The sequence below is a fragment of the Lethenteron reissneri genome, chromosome 25, assembly GCF_015708825.2.
Source record: "Lethenteron reissneri isolate LAM-NWPU_2019-01 chromosome 25, ASM1570882v1, whole genome shotgun sequence".
Classification (NCBI taxonomy): Eukaryota; Metazoa; Chordata; class Hyperoartia; order Petromyzontiformes; family Petromyzontidae; genus Lethenteron; species Lethenteron reissneri.
In genome coordinates, this window is record NC_083803.1 from 11635834 (window position 1) to 11652641 (window position 16808).

General features: G+C 45.6%; 1 protein-coding gene across 1 annotated transcript; it reads left to right on the plus strand.

The window, feature by feature from the left end:
* Positions 1 to 7580: 7580 nt before the first annotated feature.
* On the plus strand, positions 7581 to 16520 carry LOC133347228 (N-acetyllactosaminide alpha-1,3-galactosyltransferase-like). Its single transcript, XM_061559326.1, has 5 exons — positions 7581 to 7632; positions 9010 to 9115; positions 10620 to 10760; positions 11643 to 11793; positions 12547 to 16520. Exons 2-5 carry the CDS (start codon positions 9018 to 9020, stop codon positions 13084 to 13086), a joined length of 930 nt encoding a protein of 309 aa, XP_061415310.1. The 5' UTR covers positions 7581 to 7632; positions 9010 to 9017; the 3' UTR covers positions 13087 to 16520.
* The last annotated feature ends 288 nt before the right edge of the window (positions 16521 to 16808 follow it).

Genomic DNA, 16808 nt, shown 5'->3' on the forward strand with positions numbered 1-16808 from the left:
GCCGGAGCTCGTGAAGATCTGTGGTGGAGCCGAAGATGGGCTCGTAGTCCGGATGATATGTGTGTTGGAGCCGAAGCCCGGACGATATGTGATGGGGGCCAGAGCCCCTGACGAACTGTGATGGAGGCCAAAGCCCCTGTCGATCTGAGTTGTATGGATTTTCCTTCGGTTTATATCGGAAACTTCCACTCGGCTTCCCGAGTTGTTCAAAGGCTGTGTCATAAAACCTTCCTGTGGGCTGAACCATCTGCGTCCGTGTGTGTGTCCGTCCGTGTGTTTCGCGTGCGTGTTTGTCCGTGTTGTGGGGAGACAAAGGCGGTTGTTTCCACGGTGGGAGCATCCGGCGCATGCTTATTTATTCGAAGGCGTGTGTTAATTTCCTTTGAGCCCTTGCCCCAACTTTTATGGGTGTCATTTCCTGGCTTGGTGCCTGTGTGTGGAGATCCTCTCGGAAAGACAAAGGCGGCCGTGTTGCTCGCTTCCCATGGGTGTTGTGTTTGGTTAATTTTGAGAGCCTTCTCCGCCCTTGATTTCTCTTCTACTTTAATTCCGTACTTATTATTTGACTTCTTGTGATTATTTGATCTGATATCCCGGCTAGGAATTTGTTTTGGAGCGAAATAGATGCCATAATTATTCTTTGATGCTTCGGCCCGGCCGTGTAGATATTCTTTAAAGGTAAATAATGTCAGTACTTAATTAACAATGATGGGTCGCGATTCTGGTGCAATTTTTGTCTGGTTTTCAATTGGAGTGAGGATGGATACTGTTTGCTTAATCTTTATGGTTAAGTTGGTAACTTGTGTATTTAACATGGTTCAAAGACCCATCTGTGCTTTTTGTCGTCGATGCTGTTTCTTTGTTAAGAATATAATTATCTCTTCCTCCGTGTCTCCTGGTTCTGCAACCCCCCGCCTGCAATTCCCCCCTCCCTTGTTCCTCTTGTGTGAATTTAGGGGAGTTTATTACCTTATTGCCCCCCTTTCATGTCCTGTTTCCTTTGAAATGAGGTATGCGCGCATCTGTGGAAGTGTGGGGGCCTCTGTGGAAGTGTGGGGGCGTGTTCGTTCCCACGTGGCCGCGTCTATTAAAAAAAACGATATTATCTATGTTGGCAGAATAATTCTTAAAAAAAAAATATTAAAAAAATTAAAAAGGGGGCATATACACAACAGTGTGGATACATTCTTTGAGTGTGGATACGTTCTTTGAGTGTGGATACGTTCTTTGAGTGTGGATACATTCTATGAGTGTGGATACGTTCTTTGAGTGTGGATACGTTCTTTGAGTGTGGATACATTCTTTGAGTGTGGATACGTTCTTTGAGTGTGGATACGTTCTTTGAGTGTGGATACGTTCTATGAGTGTGGATACGTTCTTTGAGTGTGGATACGTTCTTTGAGTATGGAAACGTTTTTTGAGTGTGGATACATTATTTGAGTGTGGATACGTTCTATGAGTATGGAAACGTTTTTTGAGTGTGGATACGTTCTTTGAGTGTGGATACATTCTATGAGTGTGGATACATTCTATGAGTGTGGATACGTTCTTTGAGTGTGGATACGTTCTTTGAGTGTGGATACGTTCTTTGAGTGTGGATACGTTCTTTGAGTGTGGATACATTCTTTGAGTGTGGATACGTTCTTTGAGTGTGGATACATTTTTTGAGTGTGGATACATTCTTTGAGTGTGGATACATTCTTTGAGTGTGGATACATTCTTTGAGTGTGGATACGTTCTTTGAGTGTGGATACATTCTTTGAGTGTGGATATGTTCTTTGAGTGTGGATACATTCTTTGAGTGTGGATACGTTCTTTGAGTGTGGATACGTTCTTTGAGTGTGGATACGTTCTTTGAGTGTGGATACGTTCTATGAGTGTGGATACGTTCTTTGAGTGTGGATACGTTCTTTGAGTATGGAAACGTTTTTTGAGTGTGGATACATTCTTTGAGGGTGGATACGTTCTGTGAGTATGAAAACGTTTTTTGAGTGTGGATACGTTCTTTGAGTGTGGATACATTATTTGAGTGTGGATACGTTCTATGAGTGTGGAAACGTTTTTTGAGTGTGGATACGTTCTATTAGTATGGAAACGTTTTTTGAGTGTGGATACGTTCTATGAGTGTGGATACGTTCTTTGAGTGTGGATACGTTCTATGAGTATGGAAATGTTTTTTGAGTGTGGATACGTTTTTTGAGTGTGGATACGTTCTATGAGTGTGGATACGTTCTTTGAGTGTGGATAAATTCTTTGAGTGTGGATACATTCTTTGAGTGTGGATACGTTCTTTGAGTGTGGATACGTTCTTTGAGTGTGGATACGTTCTATGAGTATGGAAACGTTTTTTGAGTGTGGATACGTTTTTTGAGTGTGGATACGTTCTATGAGTGTGGATACGTTCTTTGAGTGTGGATACTTTCTTTGAGTGTGGATACATTCTTTGAGTGTGGATACATTCTTTGAGTGTGGATACATTCTTTGAGTGTGGATACGTTCTTTGAGTGTGGATACGTTCTTTGAGTGTGGATACGTTCTATGAGTGTGGATACGTTCTTTGAGTGTGGATACGTTCTTTGAGTATGGAAACGTTTTTTGAGTGTGGATACATTCTTTGAGTGTGGATACGTTCTATGAGTATGGAAACGTTTTTTGAGTGTGGATACGTTCTTTGAGTGTGGATACATTCTTTGAGTGTGGATACGTTCTATGAATGTGGAAACGTTTTTTGAGTGTGGATACGTTCTATGAGTATGGAAACGTTTTTTGAGTGTGGATACGTTCTATGAGTGTGGATACGTTCTTTGAGTGTGGATACGTTCTATGAGTATGGAAACGTTTTTTGAGTGTGGATACGTTTTTTGAGTGTGGATACGTTCTATGAGTGTGGATACGTTCTATGAGTGTGGATACATTCTATGAGTGTGGATACGTTCTTTGAGTGTGGATACGTTCTTTGAGTGTGGATACATTCTTTGAGTGTGGATACGTTCTTTGAGTGTGGATACGTTCTTTGAGTGTGGATACGTTCTTTGAGTGTGGATACGTTCTATGAGTGTGGATACGTTCTTTGAGTATGGAAACGTTTTTTGAGTGTGGATACGTTTTTTGAGTGTGGATACGTTCTTTGAGTGTGGATACGTTCTTTGAGTGTGGATACATTCTATGAGTGTGGATACGTTCTTTGAGTGTGGATACGTTCTTTGAGTGTGGATACATTCTTTGAGTGTGGATACGTTCTTTGAGTGTGGATACGTTCTTTGAGTGTGGATACGTTCTTTGAGTGTGGATACGTTCTATGAGTGTGGATACGTTCTTTGAGTGTGGATACGTTCTTTGAGTATGGAAAGTTTTTTGAGTGTGGATACATTCTTTGAGTGTGGATACGTTCTATGAGTATGGAAACGTTTTTTGAGTGTGGATACGTTCTTTGAGTGTGGATACATTCTATGAGTGTGGATACATTCTATGAGTGTGGATACGTTCTTTGAGTGTGGATACGTTCTTTGAGTGTGGATACGTTCTTTGAGTGTGGATACGTTCTTTGAGTGTGGATACATTCTTTGAGTGTGGATACGTTCTTTGAGTGTGGATACATTCTTTGAGTGTGGATACATTCTTTGAGTGTGGATACATTCTTTGAGTGTGGATACATTCTTTGAGTGTGGATACGTTCTTTGAGTGTGGATACATTCTTTGAGTGTGGATACGTTCTTTGAGTGTGGATACATTCTTTGAGTGTGGATACGTTCTTTGAGTGTGGATACGTTCTATGAGTGTGGATACGTTCTTTGAGTGTGGATACGTTCTTTGAGTATGGAAACGTTTTTTGAGTGTGGATACATTCTTTGAGGGTGGATACGTTCTGTGAGTATGAAAACGTTTTTTGAGTGTGGATACGTTCTTTGAGTGTGGATACATTCTTTGAGTGTGGATACGTTCTATGAGTGTGGAAACGTTTTTTGAGTGTGGATACGTTCTATTAGTATGGAAACGTTTTTTGAGTGTGGATACGTTCTATGAGTGTGGATACGTTCTTTGAGTGTGGATACGTTCTATGAGTATGGAAACGTTTTTTGAGTGTGGATACGTTTTTTGAGTGTGGATACGTTCTATGAGTGTGGATACGTTCTTTGAGTGTGGATAAATTCTTTGAGTGTGGATACATTCTTTGAGTGTGGATACGTTCTTTGAGTGTGGATACGTTCTTTGAGTGTGGATACGTTCTATGAGTATGGAAACGTTTTTTGAGTGTGGATACGTTTTTTGAGTGTGGATACGTTCTATGAGTGTGGATACGTTCTTTGAGTGTGGATACGTTCTTTGAGTGTGGATACATTCTTTGAGTGTGGATACATTCTTTGAGTGTGGATACATTCTTTGAGTGTGGATATGTTCTTTGAGTGTGGATACGTTCTTTGAGTGTGGATACGTTCTATGAGTGTGGATACGTTCTTTGAGTGTGGATACGTTCTTTGAGTATGGAAACGTTTTTTGAGTGTGGATACATTCTTTGAGTGTGGATACGTTCTATGAGTATGGAAACGTTTTTTGAGTGTGGATACGTTCTTTGAGTGTGGATACATTCTTTGAGTGTGGATACGTTCTATGAATGTGGAAACGTTTTTTGAGTGTGGATACGTTCTATGAGTATGGAAACGTTTTTTGAGTGTGGATACGTTCTATGAGTGTGGATACGTTCTTTGAGTGTGGATACGTTCTATGAGTATGGATACGTTTTTTGAGTGTGGATACGTTCTATGAGTGTGGATACGTTCTATGAGTGTGGATACGTTCTATGAGTGTGGATACGTTCTATGAGTATGGAAACGTTCTATGAGTCTGGAAACGTTTTTTGAGTGTGGGTACATTCTATGAGTGTGGATATGTTTTTTGAGTGTAGATACGTTCTTTGAGTGTGGATACGTTCTTTGAGTGTAGATACATTCTATGAGTGTGGATATGTTTTTTGAGTGTAGATACGTTTTTTGAGTGTGGATACATTCTTTGAGTGTGGATACATTCTATGAGTGTGGATACGTTCTATGAGTTTGGATACATTCTATGAGTGTGGATACGTTCTTTGAGTGTGGATACATTCTATGAGTGTGGATACATTCTATGAGTGTGGAAACGTTCTTTGAGTGTGGATACATTCTATAAGCGTGGATACATTCTATGAGTGTGAAAACGTTCTATGAGCGTGGGTACGTTCTTTGAGTGTGGATACATTCTATGAGTGTGGATACATTCTATGAGTGTGGATACATTCTATGAGGGTGGATACATTCTATGAGTGTGGAAACGTTCTTTGAGTGTGGATACATTCTATGAGTGTGGATACATTCTATGAGTGTGAAAACGTTCTATGAGCGTGGGTACGTTCTTTGAGTGTGGATACCTTCTATGAGTGTGGATACATTCTATGAGTGTGGATACATTCTATGAGTGTGGATACATTCTATGAGTGTGCATTCATTTTATGAGTGTGGATACATTCTATGAGTGTGGAAACGTTCTATGAGTGCTGCCGAGTTCTACGAGCGCTGGTAAGTTTTTTTTTTAGATATATTTTTAGATAAGTCTCTCTCTGTGTGTCTCTGTGTCGTCTCTCTCTCTCTCTCTGCTTGTGTGTCTGTCTGTGTGTGTCCGTGTCTGTGTTTTGTGTCTCTCAAATGTAGCAATCTTTGGAAGAACGTAATCAACCAAGGTAAGGTGTTGATTTGTTTTAGACGACTCTCTGAGTTGTGTTGCCTCCGAAACGTCGTGATTTAATTTAGTCTTTTTTATTGTATTTTGTTTTATTTTCACCTACGTGACTTTACCGAAAGAACCAAAGAGCACAGGATAGGAGATGGGGGGGTCCTCTTGACCCCTCGACTTTTACGCAACAGAGCCGATGTTTGTGCTTTGCGGCAACGCTTGTGTGTACTAACACCCCATTGTCCGCAGTTTTACATCCACGCTTCTTATTGCGCAGCGTGCACGCTCGCTCTGCGTTGCCACGGAGTTTCGCGAGCAATGCAAATACTGCCACATTTCATGTCTCCAGGTATAACATTAGTATTAGCACAAGCCCATTTCGTGTTTCCACGTGAAAAATATCACTACTGTAATGAGCCAAGAATGTCTGTGGGTAACGCGCGTGACGTCACTCCACGTCGACCAGCCCCCCTCATTAATAATCATGAACAGGTGGGGAACTCCACATGGACCCCTCCCGCCGTCATTAATGATCGTGAACGGGTGACGTCACTCAGCATGAAGAAGATGGAGCGGAAACGAAAATTTGTTTACGCAAATTAGCTTTCATTTGACCTTTCTTTATGGAAAATAAAGCTAATAAAGAAATCAACGCAGCAACTAATATAACGAGCCAAAACAAGATGTGTGTGTCCCGCGCGTGACGTCACTCCACATGCCCCCCCCCCCTCATTATTAATGTGTGCATGGATTTTTTGACTAACCCAAAAGGTCGAGTGGCTATTATATATTTTTTCGCAAATCCGCTTTCGATTTTACGTATCTTTATAGAAAGTGAGGCCAATAAATAATTCTACGTCGCATCGCAGTGCATTTGGTGCCTTTATTAATTTCTTCGGCACGTCCAACAAAAGGCAAGTCGACTTTAGGCTGCCAAATTATCCTACAATACACATTTATCTGCTACTTTGCAGACATTGTATCGAACTCCAATTGTTTTCAACCCCAACGAGCGAAAGCGGAGGATAAGTAACTATCAGAGCAGTGAGTTGCTAGTAATTGAACGTCCGTTAAAGGCAGTGCTATTGTGACATTGCTTCAGGTGTTTTATGACTTAGTGGCGTGCAACAACCACTGCCATTAATACAGTGCTGTGGTCAAATGCTGTGAGGTGTTTTATGACTTTCTTTTGTGCAACATTCACTACCGTTAAAACCGTGTTACAGTGCAATTCCGTGAAGTGTTTGATGACATTCTTCTTCTTCATTCTTCTGCCATTACATTTAGACAAGGCAAAACGATACTCTGATCAATTTCCACGTAACTCTAATGCTTCTCTTTGGTCTTCGTTATTTGCTAAATTACTTCAGACAGGATCAGCACTCGACTTCATTCACTCTTCGCTTTCAAGCGTCCATCGGTGAAGATACGTTTGTCAGTTAACAGCTTCAGGTGATTTGAAAACAGTGCTAAAGCGAAGTTACGGGGTTTTTCAAATTATACAGTCACAGAGATTGTTCGCCTTTACCCCCGCCATAGGAATGTGCAATATTAACCACAGGCTCAGTGCTGTAACCATAGATGACCATCAATTTCTCAATGCCCATTGGAGCAGGAAATCACACTGACTTTAGAGAACCCGTTTCGCGTGGGGGTTATGCCCCATTAGCTAACGCTGACATCTTCTTACTACCCACGGCCGAGCACAATTGTGTCATCACCACTATTGTTTGCAGTGCGTGTCGCTGCGAGGCTGTTTGCGTTTTAAAACGTGCTTCTTTGCTCTTAATGTGTGTTCTGTGGCGGCGTTTTCATGCGCACGGGCGTGGCGATGTGGCATTGATGGGTGGTTACATCGCTGATATATAACTAGAGCAGCAGCAACGGATCTGTTGCGCGAGCAGGGGGAGCCTACGGAGGGACTCACAGGTGAGCAAGTAGTCTCATGACTCACAGGCACCCGTTCTGTGTCGATATTCAAAGACACACACTCACATGACGACTCAACTATTCAGTGGGTAAACTCAGATTTTGTTTTCCTTATTTCAAACCTGGGAACGGTCCAGAACGACTGTTCCGGTAATTAATTTGGCACGCCACATCCATTTTCGTATTGATTTGATGATCACAAACCTTTTGATAAGATTTTAACAAATACGGTATGTTGTACACTAATATATGATGATTGTATAAAGGCATGCCTTGAACTCCAGCGGTCGTGCCTTACTCCAATATATAATGTTCCAAGCCAGCCTAACAGCGTTCCGGATACATCGAGATGTCAATCCGTGCAAATACGGCCACACAATGAGCCGAGTTATTAGTGGGATGGCTACATTTTCTCTTTCGGTGACCGTATACAAGTAATCACATATTCGCATTCGCATTTTCAACGGGGTTTGACGCATGAAGGATACTCGGTGGAGAGTCGCGATCTTTTCCCTCGTCTCCGTGACGAACCCGCGATTTGGTCCAAGAAACGCGCCCACGCCGCACGTGTAAGAGCGAGCGAGAGTTCAGCCCCGCTGCCTGCCGCGGCCAGAAATCCGTTACGCGGAGGGTCACGACGATTTTCGGCGCGTGTCACGTACGTTGAACTTCTTTCGCGCCGTACGTGACCAACTGTGATAATCGGAGGTGTGATCCAGAGCTGTGTGCGCGGTGCTTCTTCCACCGCTCAGCGACAACCGCGCACCGCGTGCCTCCCAGCGCCGCTGTCCCAGTTCGAACCGAGACTCACTTCCCATGAGGATGACGGGGCTCATTGCGGTGATACTGCCTCGTGGGCTTTGACGTGAAAGCAAACATCTTGGGGAAGCCTCACAAGCGCCGTTGTGGGATTCATAGGCAGAGCGAGGGAAGCAGGCAGACCGTGCAGCGTGCTTTGCACTGCCCACCACCCTGTTCCATGCCCCCTGCCACATGCTAGGCCGGTACAATACAGGAGACGCACTTTCCGAGCGGACATGTCACGCAAAGTCCACTGAGTCAAAATTGAATCCGTAATTTTATATTCAGATATTTTTAAAACGTAAAAATATTTTCTAATTACGTCGCTGCTCCACAAACAGTTACTTGTGATGTTTTGAAATGTGCCTATTTTCAATGAGAAAACGTGGTGTGCATTTGCGTCATTCCTTCACATGCAGTCCTGGTCACAAAAGCAACGTTTGTGGGGAAGAATAGGCATTTTGTATATTTTTGAGGCATAAGCAATTAGAAATTAAGACTTACTACCCAGGAACAAAAATCGTGTTACATAGTGTAATTGTTTTTCTTTCTGACCGCCACCACCCTGCCCCGCAGAAGCTGCAATGCTGAGGCGACTTGCGGGCAGTTCGGTTCGTGGTAGATTGGGTCTCTGGCTCCTGGTGGCTCTGGGCTGCATTGTAACGGCATTTGTTCTGCACAGGTGAGGATATTACGAGTCTCTGAAACAACAACAAAAACAACCCGTGCAACACACGCAACAACCCACATTTGCATCCGCGCAGTGTGTAAAGTCAATGTCGCGGACGGTTTGTGCTCGCGGCGAGCGCGAATCGCAATGGAACGACTTCAGATTTGTAAAGGACGAGAGACCCCCCCCCCCCCGCAATCACGGCAGAAACGTGAGCACATGTCGGAACAACAAACAAAGACCGCCCCCCCCCCCCCCGTATAGCCTTTGCCAGACTGTTGGGAGCAAGTTATATTAGGTCGGAACAATAACGCTCAGAGACACGTGCAGGGTGTCTACCAAAGGCATTGTGCGAAGCCACGGGAGGTTAAGATATCACCACAATGCAGTTCTTCAGGCACTGGGTGGTGTTGCATAACGTCCAAGGCTGAGAGGTCTGTGTACCAGAGGTGGGACAAAGTCATTGTTATGCAAGTCCAAGTCGAGTCTGAAGTCATCAAATTCATGACTCGAGTCTGACTCGAGTCCAAGTCACATGACTCGAGTCCACACCTCAGAGGTGGGACAAAGTCATTGTTATGCAAGTCCAAGTCGAGTCTGAAGTCATCAAATTCATGACTCGAGTCTGACTCGAGTCCAAGTCACATGACTCGAGTCCCACACCTTAGAGGTGGGACAAAGTCATTGTTATGCAAGTCCAAGTCGAGTCTGAAGTCATCAAATTCATGACTCGAGTCTGACTCGAGTCCAAGTCACATGACTCGCGCAAGTCATTGTTATGCAAGTCCAAGTCGAGTCTGAAGTCATCAAATTCATGACTCGAGTCTGACTCGAGTCCAAGTCACATGACTCGAGTCCACACCTCAGAGGTGGGACAAAGTCATTGTTATGCAAGTCCAAGTCGAGTCTGAAGTCATCAAATTCATGACTCGAGTCTGACTCGAGTCCAAGTCACATGACTCGAGTCCACACCTCTGCTGTGTACACTCCACTTACGTTTTTTGCACAATGTTGGAATTGAAAATACTTATACCGAGCGAGCGCTGGTACCAGCTCGATGAGATCTCTGAATTTCTTATCGGATAAACGACAAGGGCAACTTGTGAATTAGCGTCACAACGAGAGCAACCATGCGAAATAGCGGAATGTGGAACGTTTAACGAAAGTGATAATTGTTGTGGCTCGACAGAGACTCGTGCGATGTGGGCGAGGGAGAGAAGGTTTGGCAGCCTGAGCTGGTAAATCACTCAAAGTGAGCATCGGGGGATGTGTTCGTCTCCTGTTTACAGCTTAGTGTCAGTGGTGGAAATTCCACGTTCATATGGTGGAGGCGAGTATATGCATAGGACAGCCACTGTTAACCGCCCCACAAAGTGGTACATTTGGTCTGGCCATTGCCCCAAAACGTGGCACTACGTTTCCCTTTAAGGTAGTGCCACTGACGAATGCCATCGAGCATTCTTGAAGGGGAGTGGGGCAACTCTTGACCGAGCAGTCAACCCACCGTGCCTCGCAGGACGACGCCAGAGTTCAAGAGGACGACCGGGTGGGGGACACCCATCGTGTGGAGCGACACGCTCGACCCCGCCCAGGTGGACAGCCAGGATGCGGGTGGCACGCCCTTCCGCGTGGTCGTCACCGTGTTCGCCATCGGACGGTGAATTGCGTGACGGCCGTGGAGTTGACGCCCCCCCCCCCCCCGCATCGACGCGCAGACCACACGGCCTCTTTTCACGTCCCTCCACGTACAAGGTACGGGGACAGTGTTGTTTATACATGGACTCCTCTACTTAACACCGAGTTAGGTTTCAGAGGTCTGGTCGTAAGTCGATTTGTTCCTAACTACAACTTTACTCCTGTCAATTCCAAACATGTTGTACAGCATGGACACTTAACACGGGGAATGGCTTTAAAAGTTGTATAATCTCCGGTAGATGTAGATGCCACCACCGCCATCTTTTGTGCGCCGGTTGAACTTGCTACTTTGGGTCCGAACAGGCAACTGAACATATGGACAAGGTTTGTTCGTATCTCTGAAAGTTCGTAAGTCAAATGTTCGTAAGTAGAGGAGTTGCAATATACATCCCATTGCCCACCACGGACATTCTAGGAGCGCATGATTTGAGCAGCATTGATTTGACGCAAGCAAAAATTCGGCTTTGACGGAGAGCGTGTGCCCGCCTCTCAGTCTTTCTTGGGACCGCTTATACGTGGCTTGCCTCTGGCTCGACCTCGAATGCTCAATCTCGGCTCACGCTTGAGTTGCTCAATTGCTTCCAAGACGCGTGGATGAGCGGCTCAGCCATGCCTTGGGGCTCAGGCTCAGCTTCATTGGAATCCTGGGCCCGGATGGGACTATGGTGTGAGCCAGCGCAAACTTTAACATTCGACTTAACGAACACCGCTTTGCGTTAAATTCAACAGTGGGTGTCCTGCAGAGACTCCGTCAATGGCTCAGGGCTAAGAACAGGAGATGAGCCCTGCCTCGATACTCCTTTTCAGCAGAAAATAACTTCGACTTTTGCCTTTGACTCCACAGATACCTGGACAAATATTTGCCTAGATTTTTGGAAACGGCAGAACGATATTTCCTGCTGGGCCATGAGGTCACGTACTTCGTCTTGACAGACTTTCCCTCATATGTACCTGTGATTGACCTCGCACCCGGAAGATCTCTCGTCTCAATTAAGGTGAGTAAAATACACAAGATGGTGGAACGATTTGCTGTCAATGGTGAGCCAGGCCGCTCGAGCTCTAGAAAATGAGACTCACCTGATCTCTTTAGTTGTCACATAGATAAACAAAACAACGATTTAAGCAACAATTTGAAGCTCACTTGTGAGTCCTCATGAGGGTAACGCCGACTTCCAAAGCGGCAGTGCATCACGATTTATTGAACCTAAATTCACAGGAATAATTTAACACATTCGCCAACAGCAGTGCCCTAACATGAAGGGGGAAAAACACATTACAGGCAAATGACCCGTATTCACATTGTTTGTCACGAGGAAGGGCCGCTTCGCACGGTTGGCTATGTATAATGCTAAAGAGTGTTCAACACACATACAAAAAGACACATTGTGTTAATACGTATGTGGTTTATTTCCCTTCTATTGAATGCGGCGTGAGTGATGGCTGTGTTCGGTGTTTGTTGATCGCACTGCTATGCACTCCACAATGCCGTGCAGGATGACCGGTTTCTTAAAAAAAATACACAAGCGGTATTTGCCAAGCTCTTCAACTCGCCTCGTATGCCCATGTGACGTGTTTGTTTGGCAAACGTTTTCTTAAGAGCATTACGAAATTAACGATAATTCAATTAATAACGTGCACAGTGTTAAGAGTTTAGGCTCAGAGAGAGAGAATCGGAAGCTGCCAACAAATTCCCTTCACTCGGTGGGCCCTGTCCACCAAATATGATGGGTGGTGGCGATGTCTGAAAGGTCAAGAAGCAGGCACGGTGGCAGGACATTTGCATGGACCGCATGAAGACCATCGGCGACCTTGTCGAGAGCACCCTGACGGGCCTAGCCGACTACGTCTTCTGCTTCGACGTGGACCAATACTTCACGGGCCCGTGGGGCCCGGAGGTGCTGGGGGACACCGTAGCAGTGATCCACGCGGGATTTTTCTCAAAGGGGCCGCTCACTTTCCCGTACGAGCGGCGGCCCAAGTCGGCAGCCTACATCGCGCACGGGGAGGGGGACTTCTACTACCACGCCGCCGTGTTCGGGGGCTGCTGCTCAGGCGTGGTGAACGTGACGCGAGGGATCTTTCGGGGCATCGTCCGCGACAGGGAGAAGGGGATCGAGGCGATCTGGCACGACGAGAGCCACCTGAACCGCTACTTTTTTGACAACAAGCCGAGCAAAGTGCTCTCCCCCGAATACTCCTGGGATCCGTCGATGAGGTTGAAGGATGTGCCCTCTGTACGAATGACGTATTGGCCGAAAGAATACAAAAAGGTTCGGGAACACCCATAGAATTGCACAAATAGGTGTAGGCTATTTCCTTATTCGCCACCTTGCTAGCTTGCATAGTCAAAGATGATCGCACTCAGGATGGGCTGGCAAAAATACAACTCCTTAATAAGAATGATAAACGGGAACAACCGCAACTCACGCCATACATCCCACCCTCGTCCAAAACGGCAGGAAGACAATGGCTCCGCCAACTTTTACCATAACGACAAATGTAAGTTGTCTACGCAGGGAAGGAAAGTACTAAATTATAATATTTCCACGACCTTTGTTGACCAGGGACCCACCAGGTTTTCCTAGCAAGGGTGATGTCTCCCTGTGTATTTCCAGTTGAGCCATATGCAGGTAACCGTTCAGCATTTGATGTTTGCTTCATAACTGTAGACACACTTTCTATTAGCACAGTTGGCTATGCACGGCGCGAAAGAAGTTCAACATACATACGTACGTACACGAATTGCATATTTTATTTAAACGGTGAATGTAACAAGTACAGTATTATTATTACTCCTGGTAAATGTCAAAGGCGCTCGCTGGGATGCGAGACATTCGATGTAGAGGCCAACTGAAATTCCGTTTAGGTTTCGGCGCCGAAAGTTGGCAAATGGACACTTTCGGCATACTTTCGGTTTCGGCCGAAAGTCAATTTTTTACTTTCGGTTTACTTCGGTTTCGGCTGAAAATCAATTTTTTACTTTCGGTCTGGTTTCGGTTTCGGCCGAAACTGATATTGACTTTCGGTCGTCAACCGAAGATCTATTTTTAGAATATAACGCTAGTGCTAAGTCTATCAGCCGGTCAGTCGGCGCTAGGCGATAGGCTGCATACATACACACACGTCAGCAGCAGCTTGCGAGTGAGGTTACAGCCGCAATGATTGTTTTGGGCCGTCAATAAATGACGTCACGCACCTGGGGGGGGGCAGCGACTGCGTAGCGATTTGCGCGCTGCGCTACGAACCCAGCGGCCCGAGTTCGATTCCCGCTCACGGCCGGTGACGATTATTTGAACCTGTCCTGGGCCTCCCCTAGGTCGACTCAGCCTCAAACGAGTAAGTGGTGTGGTATGTCAACATCGCTACTGGGGAGACAAAGGCGGCCGGCCGTGGTGAATCCAAGTCCCGGGCAAAGCCGGGTAGTAAAGCTAGTATTTCATAAATCTTGTGTTCGCTAACTTCGGTTATATACCTTTCTGTTTCGGTCTTGGTCGAAAGTGAAGTTAAACTTTGGTTTCAGCTTCGGTTTCGGCCGAAAGTGAAGTTAAACTTTCGGTTTCGGCCGAAAGTGAAGTTAAACTTTCGGTTTCGGCTTTGGTTTTCGCCGAAAGTAAATTTTTAACTTTCGGTCTGGTTTCGGTTTCAGCCGAAACCAGAAATTCAGTTTTGGTCGGCCTCTAATTCGATGACCGTACTCCTGCATCATCTCAACTGTGACCGAGACAAGGAGGTTCCCGAAGAAGCTCCCAGTCGACTGAGCGATCCGCTCAACAACACGCAGTGCAACCCCAAAAACATAATCGGAGAGATATGTATTGATCATGTGAGTACAATTCATCTGTTATTATTTTGTTTGCAGTGCAAGTGTGTGTGTGTGGAATAGACACGTGTTGTTAATGTGACACCGCCTTTGTGAACAAAATAAAAAAAAATGGAGTGGGGGGGGGGGGGGAGACCGGTTCTACGTCACCTTGCATCGCACAGGGGTAGCTGTTATCAGGGGGCCCCTAGATTAAATTTTGCTTGAACGCTGGTGTCACGTGAGCCCCTGGTGGCGAAAGGGAGTTGAGGGCCGGAATTTGGAGAGATAATTCGCTCACTTGAACGGAAAAATAACTGTTACTCGCATGAACTCTGTTCGCAAGGGGACAAAGGTATTGACGTAAACGATGAGGTGCAAACACACAATGCCAGGCACGTGAGACGTGACTGCGTGCAAACCAACATCTCCAATGGGTGGAGGCTCCCAGCTGGGTCCATCAGCCGATCTGATCGATTATTCGACTAAGAATTGCTATTGGCTACTTATTTTTTTGGTCGATGACAGGCGCCTTTAAAAAAAATGTCAGCCGCCCCAAATTCCTGCCTCCTGAAGGCGGGACACCCCAACAAGCCACTCCCAATGTGACGCGACTGATGATGATGCTTTATGACGTCATCACCCCTCCCCCCCCCATATCACCTCCCGTCCAGCGATACACGTGGGAACGGAGGAGAGACTTCCTCCACTCCCCCCCCCCCCCAGCTATTTTTGCGGTATCGAGCAATATAAACGATAGTCAGTAGATTAAATGGGTTAATTACATTACTTAAGTAATCGGGAATCCCAGCTGTAGCGGAGTTGGAACTGCGCTTCCCTGTCAATCGAGGCACGAGTGACACCTGGAGGTGCAAACTGAGAATGTCTCTAAAAGAGAATGACGACATTCGTTTAAACGACGCCACGACACCTTGGGAGATGGCTGCCGAATTGGCTACCGAAGCGAGTGGATAAAATGGCTGCCGTGTTATAGCGCCGCCATGTGGTACACGCGCGTCATCGCCTGTGTGCGTTGGCAGTGGCTGTGATGGCGATGTCGCCATGACCTCGTGGAGTTGTGCGTGGGAGACCTTGAAGACGTGACCAGAAGCGCCCGTGCTGTTTGTCCGTGTGGCCGATCGGGTGTCTCTGGCACCGTGAGAGCTGCAGGGCTCCCCGTGGACTTGTGCGAGTGAGCACGGGGCAATGAGTCGGTGGCGGCGATTGCTGCACGGCACGGCGGTGCGAGCTGGGTAGAGTGATCGTTACTGGGCAGGATTTACAACACAGCAATGATAACCTTCCAGCTGACGACAAACAACTGGAAACAGAATATTTATTTATAATGGAGGAATCCGATGAGCTATAAAGCTCTTTTTCACAGATGTCAAGTAGGGGCGGGTCAGAAAGTAACAACCACAAGCAATACAAAAACACGATAGGAGAGCAAAGTATAGGAAAGGTGAACAAATCACTAAAACAATGAAAATATTCACACAAAAATAAAACGAAACTGGTTTCTCCAGTTAAACAAAACACGGCAGGGCATTATGGTTTCTCAGCTGCTCCTCTTGTAACTAAATCGAGTGAGTGAAAAGATTGTTCTCAAGAGTTTCCACACTTTTTACAAGGTCGGTTGCTTTGTCAACTTGTGCTGCACAGGGGCAGCTGTCATCAGCCGGTCCCCTAGGCAAGCAAAAAAAAAACCACAAACTGCAGCTGGGCGCTGGAATGATTGTGAATGTCACGCGAGGCGCTTTGAGATGTGGAGGCGAATTTATAAAGCGCCGTGTGTGCACAGATCCTGATCACACGTTATAATATAGTCCTGCACGCCTTGCAGGTCTTTCCTATGCGAATTTAATTTGTAAATTATGCTGTCATGAAGTAAAATCCCATAAAATAAACTTATTTGCACAGTCACTTTGCTGTACTGCGTATTACATTATTCATGCATGAGGCCCATTTCCCTGAAAAGCGGTATCATTTATATAACATACAATAAACGTACTCCTACATTAATATTTAATAATAATAACGTATGGCTCCATGAATGAATTACAACGTTCAAACATTTCATAACACAAACCTATTAAGAAAGATCAATCAAGCCCCACAGAGCCCTGCCGCTCGGTTTGGACTATGGATTATTGGCGTAAGGCACTACCACTAGAGTGCAAAGCGCGCCTGCCCCCCTCCCGCTGAAGGCGC

What these genes read in the sequence shown, in the direction of transcription:
- LOC133347228 (XM_061559326.1), top strand. Translation starts at nt 9,018, where the DNA reads ATGCTGAGGCGACTTGCGGGCAGTTCGGTTCGTGGTAGATTGGGTCTC. An exon ending in ACGGCATTTGTTCTGCACAG is followed by an intron (nt 9,116 to 10,619) that starts GTGAGGATATTA and finishes CGTGCCTCGCAG; the next exon opens with GACGACGCCAGAGTTCAAGA. An exon ending in ACCGTGTTCGCCATCGGACG is followed by an intron (nt 10,761 to 11,642) that starts GTGAATTGCGTG and finishes TTGACTCCACAG; the next exon opens with ATACCTGGACAAATATTTGC.